We start from the raw sequence: 16,304 nt of genomic DNA, 5'->3' as shown, positions 1-16,304 counted from the left end.
AATCCAGCTCCGATCAATTCAGTTCAGTTTAGCTCCAATCAGTTCAATTCATTTCATTTTAGTTCTAATCAGTTCAGTTCAGTTCAACTCATTTCAATAAATGTGAACATGCCCTTACTTTTAATTACAAATTTTAAATTGTTCTACTATTTTTGTCTTAAATTTATAACATGTATTGCGCGCATTTAATTGTAAATACTACCGTATAATCATTAATCCTACAAATCAATAAGCAACATTTTCAATAGTTGTAACTAAAAAATGCTTGTAATTCTCATTAGCAAGGCTTGTATGTCATCAATTGAGATGTTCTTAGACGCATTTTATTTTGATCATAAAAGTGACAACTTTCGTTCTATTTCTGATACGACATCAAAGTTTCGTGTGACAATTAAATCCAAACTAGAGTAGAAGAAGGCGTGTTCAATTATAATGGATAATTAACAAACTAATAGTAGGAAGATAATGGGTTGACAAAGTAGACAAAGATTGATAATGACTTATTTATGTTACAAACTGTTGGTTTTATGGCTCTAAAGTGATCTAATTACTTGACCCTCCTACTATGCCGACAATTAAGTTCTCTTAAATTCTTAATTAATTAGTTGATATTCATAAAGCAAACCTCCCACGTGTTAAAAGTCAATTAGGAGGCGTGGAGTTTATCTTAATTTAGAATATATTTTAATTTGTTGGTCAACATGAATTAGGGCTATAATAGAGTATTAGTCGGTAGAATTTTAATTTCTAAGCAAACACAAATCATATGAGCAAGCTTAAGGCTTTGAAAGTAAGAAACTTTTGTGCAACCTTGAAAATAGATGGTACAACTTCGGTTTGGTACAATCACTTTTTTTTTTTTAATAAAATTTTCAAGATTAATAAGTTATATTGCTAAATTGAATCGTTATTTTTGCATGAGATTTACCAGGCGAAAATTAAATCACAAATTCACAACTATTAGATAAATTAAACAACCCAATATGGTGTCGTAGTATCTACAATATGGTTGGTATGCTCGTAGAAAAGGGTAGCTATTTTCATAAACGGAATGTGGTAAAACCCCATATTATATTTTTGTGTTAAAAAAGTTCCACATTATTGGTGCTATCATTACTAAAACTAATGCATCATTAAACACATTAGAATATATTGTGATGAACTAGTAGTTGACTGTTTGTGTCATTTTATAATATAATAATATAAAAAAGTCAAAACTTCAAAATGCATCAACTTCCCGTCAAAATAAATGAAATTCCTATTGCTATTGCAAGTACGAGACCATAACAATACACAAATTTAGACGTTATTACTAATTATATGATCATTGAAGTTTTTAAAGTAGCACTTTAATCTAGATTATTGTGCAAACTAAAACAATATAGTATTTGTTTTAAAATTTTCATCATTCCTTGATTAGTAAGCTTACACGTCTTTTATTGTCTAAACACGCTAATACATAGTATTAAGAAGTATTTTGCAATCAAGTTTTATATTATTCTTTTAAACAAATAAAATTGCCTCATCAATGACTCTAAACTTGACTATGCTTTTGTTATAACTAACCAAGTAATAAGCGTGTACTAGTAGCATTGACCTAACTATAATTTGCTTTATGTAATTAATATAACTAATAATTACTGTAACCCCTAATTAAGGCCTCACAGTTCCTATCACTTCAAAAAAGAAATTATCTATATATTTTTTAAATAAAAGAGTTATGATTGACTAATAATCCCACTTTTTGGGAAGAAAATTAGCATTATAAATAGCCTCTACTTCCACCCATATTCTAACACACAGCATAGCAAGCTTAAGAAAAACATATAATCATACACAACTTTTTCTCTTGCTCTATCCCTTTCTCTCTTAACACATCTTCTACAATCACAATGGGGGTTCCCGTTTACGATTTTTCGAAACTTGATGGTGAAGAGAGGGCTGCTACCATGGCTCAGATCCATAATGGATGTGAAGAATGGGGATTCTTCCAGGTACTTTATTGCATAAATATTTGTCTTGTAATATAATTTTGATCATTTTGTTATAATGTATTAGCCTTAAAAAGAGTTTGCTAAAGAATATGGAGCTGATTTTTCTTGCAGTTGGTGAATCATGGGATTTCAGAGGAGCTTCTGGAGAGAGTTAAGAAAATCAGCTCTGATTGTTTCAAGCTCGAACGAGAAGAAGTGTTCAAGAAGTCGAAGCCTGTGACAAAGCTGAATGAGATCGTCGAGAGTAAAAGTGAAGAGAAATTGGATGATGTTGATTGGGAAGATGTCTTTCTTCTTACTGATGACAATGAATGGCCATCAAAACTTCCTGGATTCAAGTAAGCAGTTTTCTGTATTACTCTGCAAAATCTTTTTCTTGGGTTTTCAGAACCATTTTTACTTACAGTCTATACTGGTACAATATAATAGCATAAAAATGCATCAGAGCTTGACAAAGATCTTCAAATCTCGGAGATTTTTAATCATCTCTTGAAAGGATATAATTATTGTTTGTTGAATTATTAATTATGGACTATGATATTTAATAATATCAACAATCATGTGTATGACAGGGAGACAATGACAGAGTACAGAGCAGAACTGAGGAAACTTGCAGAAAAACTGATGGAAATAATGGATGAGAATCTTGGTCTGCCAAAAGGCTACATCAAGGCGGCCTTCAACAGTGGAGAATCTAGTGAAGGAGTGGATGAGACTGCCTTCTTTGGCACCAAGGTGAGCCACTACCCACCCTGCCCCCACCCTGAGCTCGTGACAGGCCTGCGAGCCCACACAGATGCCGGTGGGGTGATCCTGCTCTTCCAAGACGACATGGTTGGTGGTTTACAGATGCTTAAAGATGGAGAATGGATCGAAGTGCAGCCTGTTCCAAATTCTATAGTCATCAATACAGGAGATCAGATCGAAGTCCTAAGCAATGGAAGGTACAAGAGTGCCTGGCATCGGGTTTTGCCTAATCTTGAAGGGACTAGGCGGTCCATTGCCTCGTTCTACAACCCATCTTACAAGGCATCCATTGCCCCAGCCCCACAGCTCGTCGAGGAGGTCAAGGAAGAGGAGGAGTTGGAGAAATCTCCCAAGGAAAGTGTCAAGTATCCGAGGTTTCTGTTTGGAGACTACATGTCTGTTTACACAGAACAGAAGTTCCTGCCTAAAGAACCCAGGTTCCTAGCTGTTAAGGCCGTGTAAATTTTCTCTATTTTTAACTTCAAGCACATAATATAACTGTTGGAACACAAAGTTCCATCAGTAATTTTTTTTAATCTTTATTCCTTTTTTTTTTGTGTTTTTTCAAAGCATTCTACCCTCTAATTGTGGGTTGGTGGATGTCTTTGAAGTAGTATGGTGTTAAGAAGTTGGATTAATGTAATCCTTATTCTGTAATCTAGACTTCTTTTTAATTTTTCGCGGTATCAGTAATCCTGACTTATTTATCGCAGCTTATTACGTACGGAGTACTTATGCTCATGTTTGGTTTGTTTCTGATACTTCCCCAAGCAATACAGCACAGTTAATTCCTTTTTCGGTTTAAATCATTTTAAAAGTTTTGACTATATCTTTCAGAAAATTACAATTCAGATTCATTAAGAAATGCAAAAGTTTCTCTCAGTTGCACGGCAATATACTTATATTTATATACATCAAAATCATAAAGTCAACCAGCAAGAAGAGATTTGTAAATAATACTATACATATTTGCAAAACTAGTGCAGAGTAAAAAAAAAATGGAAGATAACAAAATAAAGGCATGCAACAAAAGCAAAGTATACAAGCAGATAAACATCAGCTAATTCAGCAGCAACAGGTCCTTCTAATAAAGAGCTATAGACTAACAGAATGCCTTCGCTTCGGTTTTCTTTTTCGCTTCACCCATTGAAGTCTTCATCATCTTAGTGATACATAGTCATAAATTGTTGTAGAAGTTCTTACTTACTACCAGCTCTCCTATTTAAACATTAGTATTTAGAAGCTAATTTATTACTGTTTGATTTATTTTCCCAAAAGTTGGTCATAATTTTAGTTACAGGATTCTTCATCTTGCTATGTTTATAACATTAATTATGCCTTCAAATTACTGTAAGATCAGGGAGCAATATTGTTCAGCCTACACCAAGAGGAAAATGGAAGCAATAATAAAACTCAACACAGAATCCTAGTTTTACCTCTGCTTTCTGATATTCCACTGCCTAAGACACACTACTGATCTAAGATGCCCTCAAATTTTGAGTATCTCATCAAAAATGTTTTGGACCTCCATTTGACAATTGGTTGCGCTTTCAATCATATCACAGAGCAGTAACAATCGGTACAAAAGCTCACTCGTAAAGGATAAAATCAGTAATATTCATCTCATTGTTCAGTGTCCACAGGCCACGATAGGGTTAACGCCTCCAAATTGAATGCACTAGAAGGTTGAATAAGTGTGCTTTAAGAAATTTTTGTAAGACCACCTAGAGCACTGGCCTTTACACTGCTCCCGCTCGGTACAGATTTACTTGTACAATAGATTCTATTTCAAAGCTGCAAAGATAGCCAACTCTATACTGAAGAAACAAGGAAATGTCCTTGCCTCCTGAAGTCCTGACTGTTTCGATAAGATTTCTACTCCTACACCTTTTTACTCGCTACATTTAGCAACTCTATCATATATTCTTTCCATTTCAGTACAACTAGGCTTCATGTAACTCATACAAACTACAAAGCATTAATTTTGTCAAATTTCACAATTGCTTTGCAGTATTAAAATATAGTCAACACTCTTAGCAGTTTTAACACAATATCTAACGAATAGATTTTCGTATCAAAAAATATTATTTTCCATATTACAACTCAATTAAATGTTATTCTTTGTAAATCACTAAACTTTGATTACATTAATCAAATGTGGGCAGTACTACACAGAATAATGCAGTTCAACATGACAAAAGAAACAGGAAGCCTCAGTTGGGAGAAAACAAGGTTCTAGTTTAGCAAGTGAGGTAAGATGCATGTTGTAGTAGTTTGATTACTGAACAACATAGTGGTATGTTCTAGATCCAATCAAATTATGTTTTGGGTTTATTTTAATAATTAATGATTCGATTCCAGGTTAGTTCTTAAGGAGTACACCCATTCAATTAGATTGGAACTGCATTGTCAGACAACCAATTCTGAAACAAATAAGATTCAAGTAGAGGCTAAATTATTATAAGAAAACAAAATGTGTCATATAATGACGGTGTTAATCAGCTTCAACATACCTTTTGATGAGAAAAAAATTCCGAGTTCGAAGTTTCAATGGTTTATACTCTTCTGAGATCTGGGAAATTCCTGTTATTTACAACTGAAGCAAATTGCAATGAAAATAACAGAAGAAAGATCTCTATAATGCTAGAGAAAAATAAGTGAGTTTGTTATTATATATGTATGGGACTGAAACAGTATACAGTGTGACTTCAAAAAAATTGTGTAGAAAAAAATGACGTGGCAACCGGTAACTTTACGTTGGAAGCCAAAGTAGGAAATAATGGTATTGTTAAACCGTATAATTATGATATTTGCAGACTATAATTAACAAAATTATGTACAGCAATTTACATGAACCTGTAAAGTCACCACAAAACCATGGAGCCTGCTTCAAAGGGCCTTCTGATCAAGCCTCTCATTCCAGTTTAGGCAACGAATTAAACTGTGGAACCAATCGCCGGTCTGATCTGCTTTGTTAACTGTCGGGATTGGATGCTGGCTCATCGATATCCGAACCGAGTCTCCTCGAGAGAGTTGTTGCCTTCTTTTGCCATCAAAGGATACCCATGCATTGCTTCTTGCATCGTCAGGAACCTGATTTGCAATTCACCGGTGATTAAATTCCAGAATGAAATACTACCCCAAAGAAAAATCTAAAAAAATTGAATATTGAAACTTTTCCAGTGTAACTTTTATATGTAGATGTTATCTAGAACTGCTGCATCACAAGACCTAACAAAACTAACATGTACAACAGGACAGTGGATTGTTCTCAAATTTGATAACACAATCCCATGGAGCAAAATCATGGATATGATAGTGCTAACAGTTTGCATTGTTTTATTATATTTAGCATCACTTACAAAATCATGGTTTTAGCTTCATATACATTTTTTGGTGAATGGATGTTTTTATATTTTTCAGATGGTGAATGTGTACTTAAATGTTTATTAATTATATAAGTATTTAGTAAAATGTTTTTGGCCAATTTAAAAAAAGAATGGGTGTAAGGGACAGAAAAGCTCAAATGCAGGGGGGTAGCACCATTACGTAACGAATGATGCAGTGCAAAGGACATGACTTTTCCCAGCGTTACATATCAGGGTTCAGCGGAACCACCAGAACAGCAACTCCAAAAACACGTTACAAAATGACCCAAGTGTTAATTCAATGACCCATTGAACTAAACCAAAATAAACTTTTTTTCAATATATTAATTTTCCAATAGACTCGAGACTCTCCCTGCTTGAATTAAATTGGATTAAATCTTCATCGAAACATGAGCTGAACTGAATTGACCCACTCCAAACGACCCATATTCCATCTCTACATCATCACTTACTTCTATATATTCTCATTCAAATGAACAAATATGGGAAAATGGTTGATTGTAATGCTAAAAGCAGTTCAATTACTTGTCTTCTATATTCTTCATTAAATTGGAGCTAGACAAATTTCAGCAAAAGCACAGAGATATATACATAACAAAATTTGAACTTCACCCGTTTGAGAGCTGACTAGCATGCAAATGAAGATGGAGCAAGTGCAGTGGGCTAGACCATGACAAGGGCACCATGCAGCAAGGCCACAGGATTAATAGTAACAATTAGCGAATTTTTAAGAGTAAAGAGGAGACTAATTTAAGAAATGTTCTCTCTGTTATTTTATTGATATACCCTCTCTCCATATTGATGATATTTATTTGATGTAGCCATTTCAACTTTGTTCTATTTTTGGCAAACACCTTTTATCAATTTTAAACCCTCATCCACAATGTCTACCCCTTCACTCATTGTATCTTATTTAATCAACCCTTAATTTTTAAAGGAATCTATGTGATCCTGGCATACCTCATAAATTGAAGGGTAAATTAACCGAACGACAATAAGGCCTGCTTTGTTATATGGTATAAAATGTTAGGCTATAAAGCATTGCCGCATGAATAAGATGTGTGAGCATACAAGAAAGGATCAGTTGAGGGATGAGATAATTAGAAAGAAACTAGGGATTATATCGATTTGATTACAAGATGAGAAAGAACCGGTTAGGGTTGTTTGGTCATGTACGAAAAAGATCAAGTCAGTCTCCAACAAGGAGGCTTGAATAGGGGCAAAGTGTTGGGATTGCAAGGGGTAAGGGAAATACCTAAGAAAACTTGGAAGAAGGTGATTGAGAGTGATTTGAGTGCTTTGGGGAATGAGGAGAATATAGTGTTTGATAGGACAGTGTTGAGGGAGAAGATTCACGTCAACGTGTCATGATTATATATATATATATATATATATATATATATATATATATATATATATATATATATATATATATATAATATAATATAATATAATATAATATAATATAACTAATATATAAAGCTAAACTTTTAGCCAGGTCACGAGGCAGCGACACTTGGCATTCTAACTTTTCGCCAAGTGTCGCGCCACCTTGGATATATTTAAATAGACTTCATATGATAAAAAAAAACCGTTTAATTAAGTGTCGCGCCACCTTAGATATATTTCATAAGATAAAAAAAATTAGGTAAGAATTCTATTTTCAATCAAACTAGAATAGAATTTTAGAATAAGATTATTAGTTTAGAGTTATATTTTCGATAAAATACCAAATAATAAATTTATAATTAGGCCACAAGACAACATCATTTAGCATTTTAATTTTTCGCCAAGTATCGTACCACGTTGGATAAACATAGATTGACTTTGTAGAAAAAAAAAGTTAATTTAGAATTCTATTTTCAATTTAAAAGTTAATTTAGAATTCTATTTTAAAGTTAAAAGTTAATTTTATCTTAAAAGTCCATAAACTATCCGGGCATCGCCGAGTTTTGTGCCCCGGCGATGCCCGGGTTGTTTATGAAGTCGATTTAAATCTATACAACGTGGCGCGACACTCAAATTTTATTTTATTGAAAATAAAACTCTAAATTAACAATTTTATCCTAAAATTCTATCCAAATTTGATTCATAATAGAATTCTACACTAACTTTTTTATCTTAGGAAGTGTATTTAAATCTATCCAACGTGGCGCGACACTTGGCGAAAAGTTAGAATGCCAAGTGTCGCTGCCTCGTGACCTGGCTAAAAGTTAAGCTTTATATATATAATAATAATATATATATTTTGTTTATTATATTTCAGCATTTAATTTTATTATTTTACTTAATTCCTGTTTTATAAACTTTATTAATTTCCTTTTCTAAATTTTTCTCAAGCCATTATGTTTTTTAATCACTCATTTTTACCACTCTTTTAATACTTTATTAAATTTGTTCTTATCATTCTTTTAAAACCCTCCTAAATTTTACTTGGATGCTTCTTATTTCTCACTTTACACACCTCTTTTCAAACTTTTTCAACTAACTTGTTATATCCTTTTTTCTTCGTCGGATATTTCCTTATGTCGATTCATGTTAGCCAACCCCAAATCATTTTGGGACTAAGGTTTGTTGTTGTTTTCATGTTAACCAACCACAAATCATAATGGGACTAAGGCTTTGTTGTTTATTTTTACACCAACCCATTTTTTAACAACCTCTTTCTTGTTAGATCCGCCTTTTTTCTTACACCCACTCATTTCTCCTATGAACAAGAGTCTATGGGTTGGGTAGATCCAAAGAAAACGGAGTAAACTAATCTGTAAAAAGGGTTCCATAATGTTTCATATTCTCATAGCTTAGCCACACATACTGAAGCCACAACTACCACAAGTATAATGTATGAAGGTATATCGTCTATACGTTATCATTAGTTTATAGTGTGGTTGGAAAATTCATGTTCAGGAAGCAACATAATTTTCACTTTCATATAAATATAAAAATTTGACTTTACCTTCAATTCCAGTCTAGCAGAATCTGGGAGTATCACTGGCCTAAATGAAAGCGAGTGTGGGCAGATAGGGGTAAACAGCATGCAGGGAACATTTGGATGAACCTGTATATCCATTAAATTACAAGTCAATCATTATGACATACACATGCAAATTAGTTGTACAGTTTTGCTGCAATAGAATAGTATATTGAGAAAGGAAAGCAAGAATAACAATATGAACACTATTTAACAATACTATTCCTCACTACTACTATGATTTAGCTCTCAAGGAGAAACGTAGAACAGAATCAGAAGACGAGCCAAGAGAACAAAAGGTGAAAAGTACCTTTAAACTCACCAGACGACTTCGTCTGAGCTTCTCAATTATTAGGGCAGATGAGCCTGGGAGGCTGTGATTTTGGTTGTTAGTTGGTTAGCAACCCACCCAATATTCTTTTTTTTTTTTTTTTTTTCCCTTTCTAATATAGAGTATAAAGGGAAAAGGGGGTTAAAACCCTTAAAAGATGTCTAGTTGAAACAGAGAATTTCATAATTTGCTGAAATTTATAATAGCCAGAATTAAATGTTGCCTTAGGACAGCTTGACGGGTGAGGTAGATATATTTCAAGTTTGAAGGCAAAAGATCACCATATATTGATATTTATGTAATTTTGTAAGGAAGATTCCATTGTCAAGTGCATGGTAATTTTTTAATGCTCATCCATCACATATATCTCCTTTTTGTTCATAGATGACCATTAATAGACCATTACCACTTATGAAGTGGCAGAGGGATAATGAATATATATTTAGAAAAACACATGATTGGAGATGCAGTTACATTATCAAGTTTTTTAACATAAGGATGTCTTTTCTGCAGAACATCTAATTAAAACAGAGGGAGAGCTGACAGCCATGTCTTAGATCAAGGATCTAATGGAAATAGCTACTCTGTTACCATAAGGGTAACTATGAACATCGACCTCCCCCCCCCCCCCCCCCCTCTCAACCCACCAACACACATCTGTATAAGCCTTGGGAAAAGCCGATATTGCGTTGAAGTATATCATTGTAATGCTTTCATGAATATCACGTGAAAAAATTAATTCATAAAGCAGAATCCACAGATAGATGACAGTAGAATGGATTATAAAGTTTTTGAAAACAGTTTCAGAAAAGTAAGCTCACCATGGAACCTCCTGCAGCTGTTGAATACGCTGTGCTTCCAGTAGGTGTTGCCACAATGATTCCATCACCTTGGACCTGCAGCACGTATCAATTTGGAAAATAATTTGCAAGAAGAATCTAAGGAGAAACACAATTTTTTTCCTTAATCATGTCAGACTTGGAAAGAAAATTCATGTCATACAAGTTTAAGTTAAACTGACTGCAAGAACTTTCATTACTTTTCCTACAGGCAAGTATCCTAAACACTTGTTATGGATGATTGACATATATCTAGGAGAAATTTTCAACACAAAGAAATCACCCAAATGATGTTAGGTCATAATGAAGCTAGTAAACTTTGGAATTCCAGTCACTGTACCTTGGTTATAAGTCGGTCATGCTCATAACACTCAATTTTCGACAGGTAAGGATTTGAACCACGATCGACCACGACCTCATTTAACACATCAAAAATTTTACCAGGCATTGCCTTGCCATTCCGAAAAACCTCACACCGAAGTCGCATTCTCAGTGTTATATACACACCATCTGTAGTATTATTTCCGTGAATAACTTGTCTAAGGTCTTGTTTATAGTCATCAAACTGCACAAATTACACTGAAGAAATTAGTTGATGACCAATAAGTTGAATGGAGACAAGCAACCATTTAATAAAGCACTTGGTCGGAACCGCACACTGTGGGAGGTGAGAAAGCCAAGAGATCCAAGGTTAAATGACACCACTGGAGGCACGGCATCTCTAAATAAATTTGATGCATGAAGAATCACCCCATCTCCTCCGAGACAAGCAACAAAATCAACCTTTTCATGAAGATCACTGCAATAGAAGAACAAACTAGCTCAGAGAGCTTGCAACTAGAATTTTCCCACATGAACTGAAGGACTAATCATGCAAATAAAATAAAATTCTATGTTGCTCAGATTTGGGATTTGGGTACTTGTGTCTAACAGGGGTGGGTATCCAAGCATTCTGACTTGATAACTATGAAAAAGACTCAAAATGAAGGGTTAAAGTGTTCAGATAACTCCTAGCGGCATACTGTGTAAGATCAATACAATTTTGGTACCAAAAAATGTGGTTTTTGTACAAAAAATTTTGGTACCAAAATCACATATTTTGGTACCTGATTAAGATTTGGTAAATACCTCACTGTGAGGCCTGCGACTTACTCTAAAGTGTCCTACCCTGCTACCCATGTCCGAGTCAAGACTCCGACATGAATACTTGAGGTAAATGAAGAGTTCGAGTGGACTTCGAAAAAATTATTACCTTGTATCTTGACCATAAAATGTTTGAACAAAACCAAATCCAGGTATTCTTGCAAATATGTCATGCACATCTGGCTCAACAAGAACATTCATTTTTTCTTGATAATACAAGAAATAAGCAACCTACACAGCCAGAAGAGAAAAGATTGCCCTGAGAGGTCGGCATGACATATAGTTGCTTACAGATCAAAACAAAACATGACACATTGTTTGTCATTATTCACTGCTGTATGTCTGTTACTAAACAATATATAGTAATTTGTCAATGAGAGAGAATAAAATGCATCTACCTTGAATGTACTAACACACCAAAACCAATTACAAGCAAAATATTTGTCACAGGTAAGCAAGCAAACTCAGTGGGTGACATTTCTTGGCCTCTACAATTTAATATTACATGATACTTATCAAGTAAAAGGAGAATACATAGATGGATGGGTTTGGCTGCAGAACCTTATTAGTGGGTGCAATTGTTTGTCATCAAAGCTTAAATGACAGGTTTAATCATAAAGGAAATGCCAACATTGATGAACAAGCCCAGTATATCTAATGCAACTATTGTAAACCTAACAATAGAACACTACTACAGCCAAATCAATCTTCGCCACAAATAATTTATGATAACATTTTCCTTTTTCCACTATTGCCATCCCTTCCCCCTGTTTTAAGCAGTTGTGAGAAGGTTGCACCAATAATGCAATGCACTGTTGTATAAGCAGATTTTTGACATATGTATGAGCTATGATTCTTTCATTATCATGTAAATTTTTGGATTAGCATTAGCATAAGAAACCATGTAAACAGCATTTATCCCACCTTCAGCAGAGTCTAGGGAGGTTAAGATGTAGACAGCATTACCACTGGCCAGTTGAGACTAGTAATGGCAGCTGTCTCAGTCTCTGAGACCCACAAAATCATCATTTAAAAAAACGGGGCCCAAAAAGATGGGGAGTTTACAAAAATTGATTGAACATGGGGAGGAAAAAGTAAAGAGAGAAATTTTTACATCTTTAGCCTCTTCCATAAGTTCTGGTCCAAGCTTCTTCAGTAATAAAACAGTCTTTGGTGTAGATTTCCACATAAGCATCTGCTGCTGTGTACTTGGGTGAGTAAATGCAAGTGACGATTCTGTCACCTTTTCTCTTGTACAAGAGAATCCATCAGTGCGTACAAGGAACATTTCAGCTTTCTTTCTTGACTGTATCCTAACAACACCAGTTGCCGAAGCACACATGTTCTCGTCAACACCCTTTTCTCCTGGAACAACAGAAGAATGACCATTACTCATCTGATCAGACTTACTAGCATCAGTTGTGTCCCTGGCCAAATTTTTATTCGTCACACTAGTTACAACATCATTCCTTATAACAAGAGGCCTGTCTCCATTAACAATTGTGCCACTAGAGGCATCTCTGTAAGCTAGAGTCGTACCATTGCCTGTGGCTTTATTTAAGTCACGCAAAGAGGAATCTGTGCTGCCAGTTGACCCATTTGAATTCTCAGGTTCTGTCAGCACCGACTCAGACTCCATTCTAACTTGCTCCATTTTCTCAATGCTACTAGTGTATGTTTCTCTGGGGGAAGGAAGCAACACTGAACTCCTCCGTTGTGTTTTGACAAAAGTGGATGGGGAGATCTTTCTGCTACCAAAAAATCTGGACATTTCTTTTCTAGACAAGACATTGTTGGGAGGAAGCTGTGACTTGAATGGGTTAATATTTGCGCCTGTACTGGACTCTAACATACTAGAATTCACTTCAGTCAATGACATACCACCACTGTGAATGATGTGACCCCCCTTGGTTTGCTGAACATTTGTTTCAATAATTACAGAATCTTGACCATGCAGCACCCCATTGAAGCTACTTGTATAATCTGACATATTTGGAAGCAGAGCATTTCCATCCTTCAGCTGTTTCTCCTTATTTACACTTGAAGGTGCATCAGTTGAAGACATTCCATCTCTTCCTTGCACTAATGTTCCATCAACTGGAATGGGACTATTGGAAACGTGCTGTGACTCATAGCGAGCCACATATTGCCTCCATCTTGAAACCACAGCAGATGTTCTCCACACACCTTCTTTACTATGCAGATAGAGGGGTCTCCGGCTGGGATCAGATACCAAAGATGAAATTTTCTCAACCTGCTCCATTGAAGGTGATGTTCCAATCTCAACCGGCAACTTAATTAGTTCAACCTTCCCAGAGCCAACAGCCTCATCTATTGCAACTTGATAGAAATTGTCATTCACAGTCTCAGCTCTAAGATCAACAATGGTCCGAAATCCTTTGTCTAATAGCCACTGTAAACCTTCTTCAGTCACCTGACCACCTCTCCAGAAAGCCACATCAGAATCAGTAGGCGTTATATCTTCTTTACTAGTGGACATAGATACTGGAACCCAATTGGCAAACAACATATGACTGGGTGACTCTTCCCCACGTTGGAAACCCAAATCATAGCACACATTTTTAAGGCGCTGGAGTTTCCTCCATACATCAAGGTTTTTATCATCTCCAGGTGTCAAATAATTCTCCAGAGCAACATGCAAGCTTTCACAACACCTCTTGATTTCACTCCTAAAAGTTGCAAGTGGCGGAAGTTTATCCTCCATAGTGTTTATTTCTTCAACTCGAAAGGATGTCATAAGTGATGACCTGCCAGAAAGAACATCTTGTCTTCCTTTATTTAAAAGAGATATCATCCATCCAAGAACCGTTACTATTTTATCTTCCAACACCTCTGAGGAGAAATCATACGACACGGTACAAACACCAGTGAGAGGGTCACATAGCATGTTCATCAGCGTAGTATGTAGAACTTCTGCAGCCCTAAATATCCTGCAGTAAGCCTCCACCTCTGCAATATCTCCGGGAACAGGACCAATCCAACGCAGTTGATTAACATCATGAGGCTGATACGTCTGCCAAGCACAATAAAGCATCTTCTAATTTATTTTTAAAAAATGATGGAAAAGAGCTTCAAACAAATTGTAACTTCAGCATCCAATATGACAATATTATTCCATATTGGTCCAGCTGACAGAAGACATAATACATTTACTAGCCAGCACACAGAAATACATTTAAGATGTTGTGGAACCCAAAAATGAACAGCTGTCTGGTTTCAGTTAGTCAATATGATACCAAAATAAGAAATGAGAGTATGCTACTCAAACCAACCACAACCTCTTGTCAACAAGCATTAACTGTGGGAAAACAACATATGTAGGAAAGCCTAGTTTAGCATCACAATATCTCTAAAGTTTAAACAAATTCTACAATATTGACTAAAATTTGACGATGTAGACTTACAAACAAACATCAAAACTGCGAGGAAGACACTGGAAAATCGGAATATTCGCAAAATTAAAATTGCAGAATTCACCATTATGGAACTTGGTGTGCAAGGAGACAATGATTAAAATTACTACAGCAGAAGATTCAGTCACCAACAGAAAATAGAAATTGAGCCTTGAGACACTGTTTCATTGCCATCAAAATCTCCAATACAAACAGAAATAATAATGAACAAAGCACTTAAATTAAAAGATTTCACCACTCCTAAAAATAACCAAACATGCATAGATTCAAGCATCCAACTCTTTGCAAAAACAACAACAAAAAATTTGGAATGTCAACTAGCTTAGTTGATTAAAGACACCACATATAGTACCTAAAACCTCAGATCATATCCCGTCTACATCACTGCCCTTCGTAACTCCCAATACCCCCATAAAAAACAACAAAAGAAACCCTATTCATGGCAATTAATTATCAATTTCAATGGCATCAACAAACATCAAATTACTAATAAAATCAAAACCTGTGAATCCAAACCGAAATTGAGAGTAATAGGCCTAGGAAGCTCAGCAGAAACCACAAATTTAAGGCGATGAAGCTCCTTCCTCTGCAACACTAACCCATACGAACCAACAAACAGCTTCTGGGCATGCCTAAAATCGGAAAATTTGAAGTACCCATGAGGGCAAAATTGGAAAGAAGGCGCAGTGCTTGTTGCTGCTGGAGAGTGGTTCATTTCGAATTACCCGTAACCAAAGAAACCCCACAAAAAAGCATCAAAAAAGTTCGATTTTTTCCCTTAAATTTCAGATTCTTACAGCCTGATCATCAGCTCAAATAATCAGGGAAGATTCAAACTTTTGTAGGTATTTTGTAAATTTTCAGAAATTCATATTTTGTGAAGTTGAAATTAGTGAAAGACTGGTAAGATTGTGGTGGGAGCAAGAGGAGAGAGAAAGATAGTGTGGATGAAAATGGTGTGGGTAAGGTTTAGGACGAATTGGGTGTTGGGATTTTGAAAAAGGTGTCATTTTCAACCTCAAAATTATCATCTTATAATCAAACAAATCAAGCTGAATTCCTTCTTTTTATCCAAATTCCAAAATTTTCTTGGGTGTGGATTTATCAGTGTTTGTGTTTGGCACAGAGGTTGAAGGTGACAATGTAATTTGGCAGCAAGCATGGATAAGAGTATAGGACAGTAGCCATACGCTTGAATGCTTGATGAGTCCTACATTGATTGGGATTGTACCCAATTAAAATGGGTTTGGACTTTCGAACTACACCCTTATTCTGAAGTTTAAGAATCGTACTTACATGGGTAAAAACGTAATTCACTCTTATGGATTATGAATTGTATCATTGGGTTTTTAAAAATAATGTGATTCGAGATTTAGTGGTATTGTACAAAATCGCTCTTAATGTAAGCGGAATCGTAAAAAATCCCTCCTAGTGATACGTTAAATAGGGGCCTAAT

General features: G+C 35.3%; 2 protein-coding genes across 2 annotated transcripts; one reads left to right on the top strand and one right to left on the bottom strand.

Moving 5' to 3' along the window:
* The first annotated feature begins 1,790 nt into the window (after positions 1 to 1,790).
* Positions 1,791 to 3,465, top strand: LOC145639217 (1-aminocyclopropane-1-carboxylate oxidase 5-like). Its single transcript, XM_081690392.1, has 3 exons — positions 1,791 to 1,994; positions 2,106 to 2,332; positions 2,567 to 3,465. Exons 1-3 carry the CDS (start codon positions 1,893 to 1,895, stop codon positions 3,201 to 3,203), a joined length of 966 nt encoding a protein of 321 aa, XP_081546518.1. The 5' UTR covers positions 1,791 to 1,892; the 3' UTR covers positions 3,204 to 3,465.
* A 1,920-nt stretch (positions 3,466 to 5,385) lies between these two features.
* Positions 5,386 to 16,062, bottom strand: LOC145639216 (NAD kinase 2, chloroplastic-like). The gene is made up of 8 exons (XM_081690391.1): positions 15,351 to 16,062; positions 12,529 to 14,448; positions 11,524 to 11,645; positions 10,929 to 11,070; positions 10,612 to 10,836; positions 10,254 to 10,328; positions 9,087 to 9,188; positions 5,386 to 5,834 (listed from the first exon to the last, which is right to left on the bottom strand). The coding sequence occupies exons 1-8, from the start codon at positions 15,561 to 15,563 to the stop codon at positions 5,631 to 5,633; spliced, it is 3,003 nt and encodes a 1,000-aa protein (XP_081546517.1). The 5' UTR covers positions 15,564 to 16,062; the 3' UTR covers positions 5,386 to 5,630.
* Positions 16,063 to 16,304: the final 242 nt, after the last annotated feature.

The sequence above is a fragment of the Chenopodium album genome, chromosome 7 (assembly GCF_948465745.1).
Source record: "Chenopodium album chromosome 7, dcCheAlbu1.1, whole genome shotgun sequence".
NCBI classification, from domain to species: domain Eukaryota; kingdom Viridiplantae; phylum Streptophyta; class Magnoliopsida; order Caryophyllales; family Amaranthaceae; genus Chenopodium; species Chenopodium album.
The sequence above is the reverse complement of the archived record's forward strand: the minus strand, read 5'-3'. Positions and strand labels throughout refer to the sequence as shown.

What these genes read in the sequence shown, in the direction of transcription:
- LOC145639217 (XM_081690392.1), top strand. Translation starts at nt 1,893, where the DNA reads ATGGGGGTTCCCGTTTACGATTTTTCGAAACTTGATGGTGAAGAGAGG. An exon ending in AAGAATGGGGATTCTTCCAG is followed by an intron (nt 1,995 to 2,105) that starts GTACTTTATTGC and finishes TTTTTCTTGCAG; the next exon opens with TTGGTGAATCATGGGATTTC. An exon ending in TCAAAACTTCCTGGATTCAA is followed by an intron (nt 2,333 to 2,566) that starts GTAAGCAGTTTT and finishes TGTGTATGACAG; the next exon opens with GGAGACAATGACAGAGTACA.
- LOC145639216 (XM_081690391.1), bottom strand. Translation starts at nt 15,563, where the DNA reads ATGAACCACTCTCCAGCAGCAACAAGCACTGCGCCTTCTTTCCAATTT. An exon ending in ATTTCGGTTTGGATTCACAG is followed by an intron (nt 14,449 to 15,350) that starts GTTTTGATTTTA and finishes TGTGCTTGGCAG; the next exon opens with ACGTATCAGCCTCATGATGT. An exon ending in CAGCTGCAGGAGGTTCCATG is followed by an intron (nt 9,189 to 10,253) that starts GTGAGCTTACTT and finishes ATGGATATACAG; the next exon opens with GTTCATCCAAATGTTCCCTG.